At 41.4% G+C, this 13,157-nt stretch overlaps 1 protein-coding gene across 1 annotated transcript in view; it reads left to right on the top strand.

The window, feature by feature from the left end:
- Positions 1 to 13,157, top strand: part of ANTXR2 (ANTXR cell adhesion molecule 2) — a 169,354-nt gene that overhangs the window by 68,648 nt on the left and 87,549 nt on the right. Inside the window, exon 12 of the mRNA XM_075544147.1 lies at positions 4,054 to 4,149. Coding sequence (XP_075400262.1) covers positions 4,054 to 4,149 — 96 coding nt within the window. The remainder of the gene's footprint in view (positions 1 to 4,053; positions 4,150 to 13,157) is intronic.

Here is a 13,157-nt window from a genome sequence, read left to right on the forward strand (position 1 = left end):
CATTCTTCACACTGGTAGTTATTTGTCCAAGAGTTTGTGTCTCTAACTCACTTGTAGGTTTTGTGAAGATTTGCTCAACATTGCGTTTAGTAACTTGACATCTACCTAAGTGACTAGCGTGTATTAGGTGCTCATCAAATATTTTGATTGGAGGAAATACTTTATATATCTATATCTATATCTATCTATCTATCTATCTATCTATCTATCTATCTATCTATCTATCTATCTATCTATCTATATATAATTTTCTTAGTTTAAGAACATTGTCATTTTAGTGTTAACTGATTGTTAATCATTTCTTGGCCCGATGACTATGTAAAGAAATCATACCGAACTAAAGTTTCTGAGAGACAAGTCTGAACTTAGTCATGTCACTCTTAAGTCTGCAGTTTGCACTACGACCTGCAGATTCACAAGTCTGAAGTCTATGTGTTTGACCTTTCCTTAATTTGTGTATCAAGTTATGAGAACTATGAAAGCATTTTCCTTTTATGGCTGACGTCTCCCCTGCTCTGATAATATCTCCTACAAATCCAAACAAAGGAAACGGCAAACCTGAGTTTGTGTGCATTCTGTGACTGCTTCATTAGGGCTGTTTCTTATACGTTTATGTACAATAGGGTTACCACGATTACTTTTACCTGGGACCCCCTCCCATAATTCTTAGCTTCAATATTATGAAGATTTGTGCTGTTATTTCTGATGTGCAGAGGCAGAATCTTTGCATTTTAATTTAAATTTTATAAGAGACAAAGCTTTGCAATCGGTTGGGACGGTAATATCGGCATCGTAAATGGTTCGTTTCCTGGTGCAGAATGCTTTGTCAGTGCTATTCCTAAATACTTTTTGAGGGGAAATGGAACATTTCAGGTAGGGCCAGAGCATGTACTTTCTGTTCTAAATGACAGAACCACTGTTGTGTTGCTAGGTGTCCTTCGGTTGCTTTTCACCTCACAGCAACAGGACCTGACAGCCTAGAACAGCCCACAGCCAGTCAGCAAGCTCGCCTGGATTTCCTGTTGACTGCACCTGCAGAGAATGAACATGCTGATTACCAAATGCATGTCCTCTAGTGTCACATCTTTGTCTGGAACCTAAGATGTGGATTCTACCTACAGGGGAAACCCATGTTCTTAGAGGGTGGGGGTTGGGGAGAAGTACCTTTGGAAACTTGATCTCTACACTAAAATTTCAATAATCCTTTTTTCCTATCTGTGGCTTTTCACAGATATGAAGTATTCAGCAGTAAGTATATTGGACATAGTCCATGCCTCCCTAAATCCCATAATGAATTGTGGCAGAAAGGAGAGAGTAATAATCACAAAATGCTTCACAAATTAATTGCTTTGTGATAAATGCTCAAGATTAAATTACAGAAAACTATGAATTACATAATAAGGAGGGGCATCTCCTTGGGCAGCAAGATTAAAGTATAAAGAACTCAATATTCACTGCCATAGAGTCAATTCTGACTGATAGCAACTGTAAAGGATAGAGTGGAACTAACCCTTTGGTTTTCCGAGATGGTAAATCTTTATGAGAGCTAAATGTCTCCTCTTTTTCCCACAGAGTAGCTGGTGGATTCACACTACTGACCTTGTAGTTAGCAGTCCGACATATAACCCACATGCAAGTAGGGCTCCATTACAGAGAAGTAGGAGTTGTATAATAGGGAGGGTCATTTTCTAGTCGAGGGACCTAAGAAAGGCTTCCCTGAGAAAGTGTCTTAACCTGATCCCTATGAGGTGGGCAGACAGCTTATGAAGGGGTCGGGGACAGAGTCCAGACCAGATGCATTACGACTGCTGGAGCTGACCTGTTCGAAAGTGAAAGCACACTTGCATGGCTATTGTGCAGGTAGGAGCAGAGCAGCAGTGAGCAATTCTCTGACATATGGAGCCTGGGAGTGCATTTTGGCCTTGATAATTATATACCATTTGCCTACAAGAACCATTGTTGTTGGTTTGTCATCTATTTGGTGAGTTTTAAATCTTCATCATTACATTTCAAATTAAAAATGATATTCATCATTATCATTGAAATATATAAAATAAATCATGGTCTGTCCTCAAAAGGCCTGGGGACATTTTGCCTAAATTCTTTTTTTTGTTATTGTTGTTAGCTTTTCTTTATTAAAAAAAACAAAACATTTTATTGGGGGGCTCTTATAGCTCTTCTTACAATCCACACGTACAACCATTGTGCATTGGGTCAAGCACATTTGTCCATATGATACCATCATCATTTCAAAACATGTTCTTTCTACTTGAGCCCTTGGTATCAGCTCCTCATTTTTTCCCTCCCTCCCTCAGGAACCCTTAAAAATTTATGGGCTTGATCAAGTGTAATATATTATTATTTTTTTAATTTCTTACACTGACTGTTGTCTTGCTTCACTCACTTTTCTGTTGTTTGTCCTCCTTTGGGGGGGGGGCGTGATATATGTTGATCTTTGCGATCAGTTCCTCCTATGTCCCTCCACCTTCCCCTTCCCCTCCTGGTATTGAGGGGTTTATCTGTCCTGGATTCCCTGTGTTTCCAGCTGTTATCTGTACCAATGTACATGCTCTGGTCTAGCCGGATATGTAAGGTAGTTTGAGGGTCATGATAGTGAGGGGGCATTAAAGAACTAGAGGAAAGTTGTATATTTTATCAGAGCTACTGTACTGCACCCTGACTTTTGACCCTTCTGTGATGGGATGGCCAATTGTCTACAGATTGACCTGGGGTCTCTACTTTGCCCTCTCCCTCATTCATATTGATACAAATTTTGTTCTGGGTTTTTGATGCCTGACACCTGATTCCATCGACACCTCATGATCGCATAGGCTGGGGTGCTTCCTCCATGTGGCTTTGTTGCTTCTGAGCTAGATGGCTGCTTGTTTACCTTCAAGCCTTTAAGACCCCAAATGCTATCTCTTTTGATAGCCTGTTCACCCTTTGATAGCCTGTTCAGCTTTGTTCACCACATTTGCTTATGCACACATTTATCTTCACCGACTGTCACGAAGGTGAGCATCACAGAATGCCAGGTTATTAGAACAAAGTGTCCTTGTGTTGAGGGAGGACTTGAGTAGAGTTGAGTAGAGGCCCGATGTCCATCTGCTACCTTAATACTTAACAGATAGATACAGGTACATAGATCTATTTCCCTATCATTATATATAAATATATTTACATATATGCATGCCTGTATTTAGACCTTTATAAATGTCCTTTGCCTCCCAGTTCTTTCCTCTATTTCCTTTTACTTTCTTCCTGTCCCACTATCATGAGCTACCTTCATTAATTCCACTTGACAACATTACACTTGATGGAGCCCCAGCAGGCATCCTACGCCCTCCTCACCATTGATTTTACATCACCTCTTGTTCCCTTTTCCCTGGGTTTGTTGGGACCCCCTTCCCCCCCTCCCCTCATCTCCTGTGTCCCTTTGTTTCCCCTTAGGATTGTTTCTCCCACCTATCTTATCTAGATAGAAATGCAAAAAAACAAACAAAAGAAAAACCCTCAAACATCAAAAGCAACAACAAAAAAGAAAAGTGTATGAATAATTCCAGGTCTGTTTGTTGACATTTATGAGTGTTTTCCAGTGGAGTTCAATAAGCTGCCACTCCCTGCCCCCAAGTCGGTTTTAGGTTGGTTTTGGGGATCCTCCGGGACTTCAGGTTTTTGCTCCCCTGGATGCTCTGCTACACGCCCTTGGTGTTTCACCCTAGTATGGTGGGGTCTTGCCTAAATTCTCGATCCTAATTAAGAAAGAAAAAAAGAGGGATCATATGGACCACTCATCTCACCCCAAGTGCTAATTTTCCATACAGACTTTTAAATGCTCTTCAGCCTTTTGGAAGATTTTTATTTATGATCGCTTGTCCTAATATGTGAAGTAGATTTTAAAAAGACATGGCATTTCAACAATTTCAATATGTATAGTAGAAATTTAGGTTCCACATTATTATGCTTTCTATGGTTTTTTCTACTGTTTCCTAAAAAGCATACACATGCCGTTCAGTTTTCCTAACCACTTCGCTTTGTCTTTGGAAATTCTAGTCCAATGGAATCGCCGCCCTCATTGCTATCTTGGTGTTGCTGCTGCTCGCGGGCATCGGGTTGATGTGGTGGTTCTGGCCCCTGTGCTGCAAAGTGGTAAGAAGGATTTACATTTCTAGTTCTACTCTCTCTCTCTCCCCTCTTTTTAAATAATGTTAAATCTGAAACATGAATGAATGCCATGTTGTGTAACAGCATCCGATTTAGTAACCAAGTTTCATTTTAATTGTTTTCTTTGGTCCCATAAACTATAGAAAGCCTATATCCCAGTTGATGTTTATTACAAAGCTCAATGTACAAAGAAGTTCACAACTGGGTGTGAAGGGAGGAGTGTGTGGGGAGGGCAGGTAGAAGAGGTCATAGGGAGAAGAGGCCTCTCCACTCAGGACCAGAGAGATTCAAATAAAAGGAATGATTTATTTCCTGCTGGATTCAACAACTCTTTCAAGGAGAACGCATGGTGCAGTGTCGTTAAACATTGATTAGCTACCCTCAAGGCTGGTGGTTCAAACCCACCATCTGTTCCACAGAGAAAGAGGAGACCATCATTCCTGTTATGAACTGCAGTCTCGGACCCCATGGGACAGGCCCTCTCTGTCCTGATTGGGCCCCTGGGAGGCAGGGCTGGCTGGGGCAGTGGGTAGGCAGAGCGAGGTCCCTTTCCTCTCGTTGACAGTAATACTATATCAAGACCTTCTCTGTGCCTCTCAAAAACCATTTTCAGATTGTGTCATCGTCCTATGTTTAGGATGTCTGTTAAACTGTCGCCTGTGCGGGAAGAGGGGTGCTTTCGGTGTGTGTCATGCTCAGTGCTGGTGTAAGCGTTCTGAAAGGTGATGGGGGTCAGCACTGGTGTCGCTAAGGCCGGCGTCAGCCACAATTGGACCACTCATCCAGCTGCCCCGGGACTCTGCTTGCTCCAGACTAGACAGAGTCCTTGGTCCGAGTTAGTGTACAGTGGAATCCCAGAAGAATATGTGATACATGTAGTTGTCAATTGCTTGAATGTAATATTTTTTAGATTATATGCATACTAGAGAACTATTGTTGTTACGAAATCTCTCTACATTGAAATACAACATTAGTTACATATTAGTAACTGAGTGGAAACTGTTAACATTTTTTCACCTCTTATGCCTTTTATTACCACTCCTTCTCAAAAAGTTATTGATATCAGTTCACAAATGCTACTCCTACTATAACGTACTGAACCACCAGAAAAATCGACAGAATTAGTAACTATAAAAATATTGGCAGTAGTAGGGGGTGGGGCGGTGCTGAAAAACCAGAAGTTTGCTCTGGCGCTCAAAAAAAAAAAAATGCTGGCAGTACGGACAGCAGCAACAATTGAGTGTAGACATACGGACGAAAGCACTCTATCCGAAGCAGAATTGCAGCTGAGTAATAATGACAGCCGGACCGAATGCGTCAGAGGGGTCAAAACATAAATCTGCGTTGGTGTATCCCTGGAGGCACATTGCCACACATAAAGGAAACACAAACGCACTGCCATCAAGTCAGTCCTGACTCACTGACGCTACAGGACAGAGTGGAGCTGCCTCTGTGGGACTCTTAGGCTGGAATCCATCACCAGAGTACTACGTCCTACCTGTCTCCTGTGGAGTTGCTGGTGGGTTCAACTGCTGACCTTGAAGTTAGCAGTTCGAAACCACTAGCCCACTCCTCCGGGGAAAGCAGAGCTTTCTACTCCTGGGACAGTTCGGCAGGAGCACTTTCTCAAAGCATGTCTACTAGTTTGTTTGTTTGTTTAAATGCTATTCCCCCATGACCCCAACACATTAGTTAGAACTTTATGTTCTGTAGATCACTGTAGGGGTTTATATACTTTGACAATACTAAAAAAAAATCTCCTTTGCTGACTGAATGCAGCTTTCTTGTGATTTCAGACAATGCACTCCATCACTGCTGCTTTTGTTATTAATTGTCCTTCAGTCTGCTCTCATGAGGCAACGTTACAGTTTTTTATCTTTGAGCAGTTGGTCCACGGAAGAGGCACAGAATTGACTCAGACAACGGCAGAGACAAGAAGCATCCTGTCTCTCTGCTCAACTAATCCGTTTCCTGCCATAGCAATTTATGCTCAAGCAGTTTCCTGCTGCAGTCTCCTCGATTATTCTAGATAGGGTAGCTAGCGTTCTTGAGCGCCAAATTAAAAAGCAGAACGATGTCCTAACATGATTTGTGCTCCTTGGTTTTTTAATTTAAACTTCCCAGTGGGGGATCCCCTCCCTTCAGTGCTTTGCAGTTTCACCTATTACTGACCAGAGAGCTCAACAGTGGCAAAGCAGATGCTTTTTGGAAAGACACAAAGCTTCCAGTGAGAAGTAATCATTCTCTTGCTGATGTTACTGAGCTCAAATCCAAGTCTAGACTGTTATTTTAAGTAATATAAGAGCGATCCTTGTAGCCCTGGGACTCTGCAGCTAATAGTGTGTTTTGCAGATGTCAGTAAGGCTTCCTGTCTCAGACACATCTGCAAATTCTGACTAATTTCTGGAACAAGCTTAATAGGGGAAGTCACTCTTCGTTTATTTATTACTGTTTTATCACTTGAAATAGAGATGAAAAAGCAGCTAGCCTTGGGCATTTTTCAAAATGCTTAGGGCATATCTTTAAAGTGTTAAAAAAACAAAGATGTCACGTGGAAGACTAAGGTGTGCCTGCCCCAAACGTGATATTTGGAACCAACTACTATGTAAGCGCCCCGCCCCCACCCCCAGGGGAAGGAGCAACAGAAACGTGGGTGAAGGGAGACAGCAGATGGTGTAAGATATGAAAATAATAATAATTTATAATTTATCAAGGGTTCATTCACTAGGGTGGAAGTGTCGTGGAGGGAGGGAAAAAAGAGGAGCTAATAGTAGAAAGAAAATGTTTTGAAAATGACGTAGAAAATATTTTGAAAATGATGTTGGCAACGTATGTACCAATATGCTCAATACAATTGATGTATGGATTGTTACAAGAGCTGTAAGAGTCCCCAATAAAATTATTTATTAAAAAAATAGAAAATTGGCCGTTGAGTAAAGAATACCAAAGAAGAGTGGATGCATTTGAATTCTGGTTCTGGTGGAGAATAGTGGTAGTGCCATGGGCCTCCAAACTCTGTTTTGGAAGAAGTGCCATCAGAATGCTCCCTGGAAGTGAGGACAGGAGCCCTCCTCTCATGCACCTTGGATATGTTTTCAGGAGAGACTAGTCTCTGGAGAAGACCATTGTGCTTGGTACAGAGAAGGGCAGTAAAAAGAGGAAGGCTCTCAACAAGATGCATGGGCACAGTGGCTCCAACGACGGGCTCAAATGGAGGAACCCTGTGAGGAGGCACAGGACCAGCGGTGTTTTGTTCTGTTACGCACAGGGTTGCTATGAGGTAGAATCAATTCCAAGGCGCACAACAACGGCAGCATCACACCAAGAATGTACTGAGCAGCAAATCTGTGCCAAGCCGGTGATACAAAATTACTGTGATAAGCTGTGCCCTTTTCCTTAAGAAATTAAAAATGCATTCTAGAAACTCAATCATGTATCGGAAATATGTATATGCTGCCTGGGTTAAGCGTGCCCCAGTAATATGATGTGGGAAGGTAAGAAAATGAAACAGTGGAGATTTGTCAGAGAGCAAAGGGGATGTCTGAGAAAAACCTGATTGGACAGACGACCCTGCATTTTGAAAGCCGGGCAAAGACATTTCAGATGAAGTATCTGCCGGATTACAACTTGCGCTGCCATACTTTGTGTATGTGCTAGGCTCAGGTCAAGGGTGCAAGTGGAAAAGGATGGTGTGAGTTTTAGTTTAGAATTTCTTTAGTCAGTGTCTCAAATGTCTCTTAGGAAATCTGAACTCATCCATGGATAATGAGAAGCCTTTAAAGAGATTTAATGAGTTTCATCATGTGAAAGAAGCGTCGCTCTTGTGGTACTGGCTTGGATAATTTAAGACTGTGTTCATTTTAGTTCTCTGAACAATTGTTGGAGAAAGCGATTGGACAGAGAGTTCCTTCTCTCCATGGCTGGGGCAAAGTGTGACTAACAACTTGTAGGCAGTTGGAATCTAAGATATAAGCTTTGGGGCTAAAGAAAAATGAAGAGATGGTGTAATGAGAAGACTCCGCAGGAGACAATAAGCTTGTGAAAAGGGGATGTTGAATGTACTCGGTTATGCTTCAGTAGACTTGTGAACATTCTTATAAAATGTTAGAGTAGAATGCAGTTAGTTAAATAGAATTCTTTGCTGTTGTTATGGGTGCCGTCGAGTCGATTCTGACTTATAGCATCCCCACGTGACGGAGTAGAACCGCCCGCCGCGGTTTTCCTGGCTGCGATCTTCTCAGAAGCAAATCCACCAGCCTTTCTCTTGTCGAGCTACCAGATGGGTTTGACCTGCCAACCTTCCAGATTGCGATGGCTTGCTTCATACTTGTGCCACCAGTGATTCTTGAGAAGCGCCTGTTAGTTCTCATTGTTAGGTGCTGTTGAGTCAGCTTTAGTCAGAGCAACCCGATGCAAAGCTGAACACAGCCCTGCTGGGTCCTGTGTCATCTCGCACTGGCTGCCGTGCTCGTCGTGTTTTATGGCCACTGTGTCACTCTTTCTCATTAAAGTCCTCCACTCTTTCCCTGATCCTGTTTTATCAAGCATCATGTCCTTTTTCAGGGAATGTCTCTCTTGATAACATGCCCAACGTCCCAAAAAACCCAGAATGCACGGCTATCGAGTCGATGCTGACTCATAGTGACACCCCCACGCCCAGGTTTTTCTCCTGTGGAGATGCTGATGGTTTAGAACTGCTGACCTTGCAGATTGCAGACCAATGGGTCGCCGCCACGCTACAGATGAAATTTCACTTTCTTCGTTTCTAAGGGGCATGCTCGCTGTACTTCATGACCAACTTGTTTACGGCAATCCACGGTATTTTTAATATAGTCAGTCAAATGCGCGAAACCTACTCCGTTCCTTCTTATTCATTCTTCGTATATTATTTCATGCACAAAAGGCGACTGAAAATATCTTGGCATGGGTTAGGCACACCTTAATCCTCAAATAAAATTTTAGCAGTATTAAATGATCAGGGATCCATTTGACCTTGACTATTTCCTTTTACCATAGTGTAACTTTTTAATGGAGAACTAGATGGATTTGTTTGCCTGGTGTTGCCCACATTTCTTTTTATTAAGTGTCTTCTAGGTATGGTGGCAATTATTTAAGTCTAATGTTTCAACTGAAACATGGCCAAACAGCTTAAAATATCCATTCTCAGTCACATTTAAGTTTACGTCAGCTACCTACCTCCTCCTCTTTCAGGGAGCGCTGGTGGCTTAGTGGCTATGCATTGGGCTGTGATCCACAAGGTCAGTAATTCACAAACTACCAGCTGTTCTGAGAGAGAACGGGCTTTCTGCTCTATAAACAGTTGTGGTCTCAGGAACGCACAAGTACAGTTTTACCTAAGGCGTCACTGATTCAGCATTGACTCGATGGCAGTGAGTCTGGTTTGTCTTTCTTTATCTACCTCCTTGGCTGTCATCCTCAGAAGCCCTTACCTTGATAGAAATCCTGAGGATAAAAGGTCCTGAACAGAGACTTCAGTCTGCACCAGACATCCTTCATACATTGTTATATATGAGAGGGCTTGGGGGATTTGTGGAAAATGGAAGGAAAAAGAATGGCATTTCTTTTTTTACATTTTATTGGGGGCTCATACAACTCTTATCACAATCCATACATATACATACATCAATTGTATAAAGCACATCCCTACATTCTTTGCTCTAATCACTCTCAAAGCATTTGCTCTCCACTTAAGCCCTCTGCATCAGTTCCTCTTTTTCCCCCTCCCTCCCCGCTTCCCCCTCCCTCATGCGCCCTTGATAATCCACGGATTGTTATTTTGTCATATCTTGCCCTATCCGGAGTCTCCCTTCCCCCCCCTTCTCTGCCGTCCATCTCCCAAGGAGGAGGTCACATGTGGATCCTTTTAATCAGTTCCCCCTTTCCAACCCACTCACTCTCCACTCTCCCAGCATCGCCCCTCACACCCCTGGTCCTGAAGGTATGAAAAAAAAAAAGAAAATGATTAGGGAAAAGAATGTACAGATGTGCTTTATACAATTGATGTATGTATATGCATGGATTGTGATAAGAGTTGTATGAGCCCCTAATAAAATGTTAAAAAAAAAAGAATGGCATTTCCCCACAAATGTTGTGAAGCCCTCTCATATCATGCATTGATTGGATCATTTATTGTCCAAAGATTAAAATTCTGCAGCTATCTGATCAGTAGCTGTGTGATGGCAGTGTTATTCGTATGGTGAATATTAGTTTTTTCATTTGTTGGTTGGTTTTGCGCCAGATAACTGGAAACTCTCAAAGCAATAAATATTATTAAAGTCCCAGTAGTGGCAAGTCTTCCTGAGGCAAAAGGGAACAAGTGAATCAGGGGGAGTCATATCCTGCATTAATTGCAGATGGAAAGGCCCTCTTTGGTAAACTGAATCATGACTACCAGAGTTACTCTAATCTGTGGCAGCTGTGAATATAATATTACTTTTAATGGTAGAAGTGGATTGTCTGTTCCAGTGAAGTTTAAGGATCTGGAGATGCGGAGATCTTCCTAGATTAGCTGGATGGGTCCGGAATGGAATTACAAATGTCCTAACAAGAGATAGGCAGAGGAGGATTGATTACAGAAGAGGAGAAAGCATTGTGACCATGGACACCCGAGAGTGGCATGCTGTGACCACAGCCTAGGGGTGCCTGCACCCACCAGAAGCTGGAAGACAAAGGGAGAGTTTCCCTTGGAGTTTCTGGAAGGAACCAACCCTTCTGCCACCTTGATTTTAGCCCCATAGAAATCAGCTTAGATTTCTGACTTCCAGACATATGAGCCAATATATTTCTGTTCTTCCAAGCCTCTAAGATTTTGGTAATGTGTTACAGCAGCAAATGAGAAATCATACACTGCTTTCTTCCACGCTCCTGCTTCCTCCACTCCCCACCCCCAAAGCGGTTCCTCAGCGTGGAATTCCATTTTCAAGGCTATTTCAATATCACATATTAGGGAATTCTTAGATGATGTGTTTTCCAATAACCTCTGTACAAAACTGCTCTCAGAGTACAAGAGGCACTATGATGAAAGGCAATGAAATATCTTTCAAAATGTTTGCAGTGGCACCCAGTTTACTAAAACCATTACATCTCCTTTAAACTTAGAAAATGCGGAAACATCTCTGATAGACGGTTTTCTCATGACATTTTAGCCCATATTTCTTAAAAGCCACCATCAAGAAAATGCAATTTTGTGGTATTTAATCCGACTCCAGTTCAATGATTATTTATGTGATGAATTTGTCCAAAATATCTTCCCTTATAGTCTAAGAATTTTATGAGGATACTGTGTGTATTTTACTCCTCATTATAAATGTGGCATTTTGCAACATTGATTCTTTTTCATAGGTGCATTTTCTTGAAATATACCAATTTTTTAAAATGAAGGTATTGTGGTTTATCTATTTGGAAGGCAATGCCAAAATGCAGTGTCTTGTTGCTAGCTGCAAGTATCATCAAAATGTTGTCAATTATGAGGAAATAGTTTGCATGAGACAATTCCTATGATATAATCTTCATTCTTTTTTTTAAAAAAAAACGTTTTATTAGGGGCTCATACAACTCTTATCACAGTCCGTACATATACATACATTCTTTACATTATTTTCTTTGACCTAACTTAAAATGTGTCTATACACTAGGAAATGTACATTTTTAAAACTCTATACAACAACAAGTTCTGGTGGCACAGTGATCATACATTGGACTGCTAACCACAGGGTCTGCAGTTCGAATCACCAGCAACCACGTGGGAGAAAGACGTTTTGCTCCTACACAGAGTTACAGCCTTGGGAATGCAAAAGGGCCGTCATTCTACTCTGTTCTATCGGGTGGCTGTGAGTCACAGTTGACTTGACAGCAGTGAGTTCAATATAATAGGAACAAAAATGCTATCATATCAGAATTCTTAATTATAATACACTTTGAGGTAGAAACTCTTATTATTATTTTTCATAATTGTTGCAAGAACTATCCTGAAGAATCACCAACTTAGGATTGTGAACTTGGATGGAGAAAATATACATCTTTCCTTGTACATTGAACTGAAATTTATAATTTCTGTATGTAAGACCTAACCCTCCCCAAGTATTACAAATCCTGAAGTCCTTTATTACCACAGATTATTCTGATATTTTAATGATGTCTTTTCCATGCATTGTTCATATATTTTGAAAATATCTTTTACATGCATTACTATTTCGAAACTATGATGGTTACTAGACCTGCTACTGGATCTCACTTACAGTGAGTTAACAGAGGCACATATGCCTTTATATAGCAGATTTATTATCTCTATAGGTTTGATCATTGTACCTCAATAAAATAGGGATCCTTTAAAATCCTATGTATTTTAATTAACAAATTTCTATATATTTTCCTGCAAAGGAGTTCATAGGCTTACTAGTCCACCAAAGAGGGACAAGGATTACATAAGATTAAGAAACCGCTTCTGCTGTGGATTAGCTGGTCACCCAAGGTGCATTTCATATGAGACACCTTTATGATTTCCAGGATTTTTGTGTATGAGATGAGTGTTTTCAACACTGACTTAGAGAGATGATGTCATTTAAATTATTTCAGAGAAGTGTCCCCTTTGTGTGTCTGAGGATGGGGGACCACATTTCAAGCAAAAGTAGAAATCTCAATCAACGATATTTGGAGGCTGGCGTCTAGTGATAATTGTAATAGAAGAACTCTTGGGCCAAGGTGAATTGGTAATTCTGGTGTGTGTTGAGTTTGCAAATGACTGGATGGGAGGGAAAGTTCTCGTTTTTGTGAGAAGTGATTTGTCACCATCTGTTGAGCCTGTGTTCTCCTAATTCGGCAGTTTTGCATTGAATCTCGGCAGCCGCTTTGCTTTAAGGAAGTCACCACCTCCCACCCCCCCTTTGGCTTGGGATGATGAAGGAGGGCATGAGGAGTTTAGGAAACAAACGGACACCTACTCATGATAGGCGGCAGCTCTGGCGAACAGGAGA

The sequence above is a fragment of the Tenrec ecaudatus genome, chromosome 3 (genome assembly GCF_050624435.1).
Source record: "Tenrec ecaudatus isolate mTenEca1 chromosome 3, mTenEca1.hap1, whole genome shotgun sequence".
NCBI lineage: Eukaryota > Metazoa > Chordata > Mammalia > Afrosoricida > Tenrecidae > Tenrec > Tenrec ecaudatus.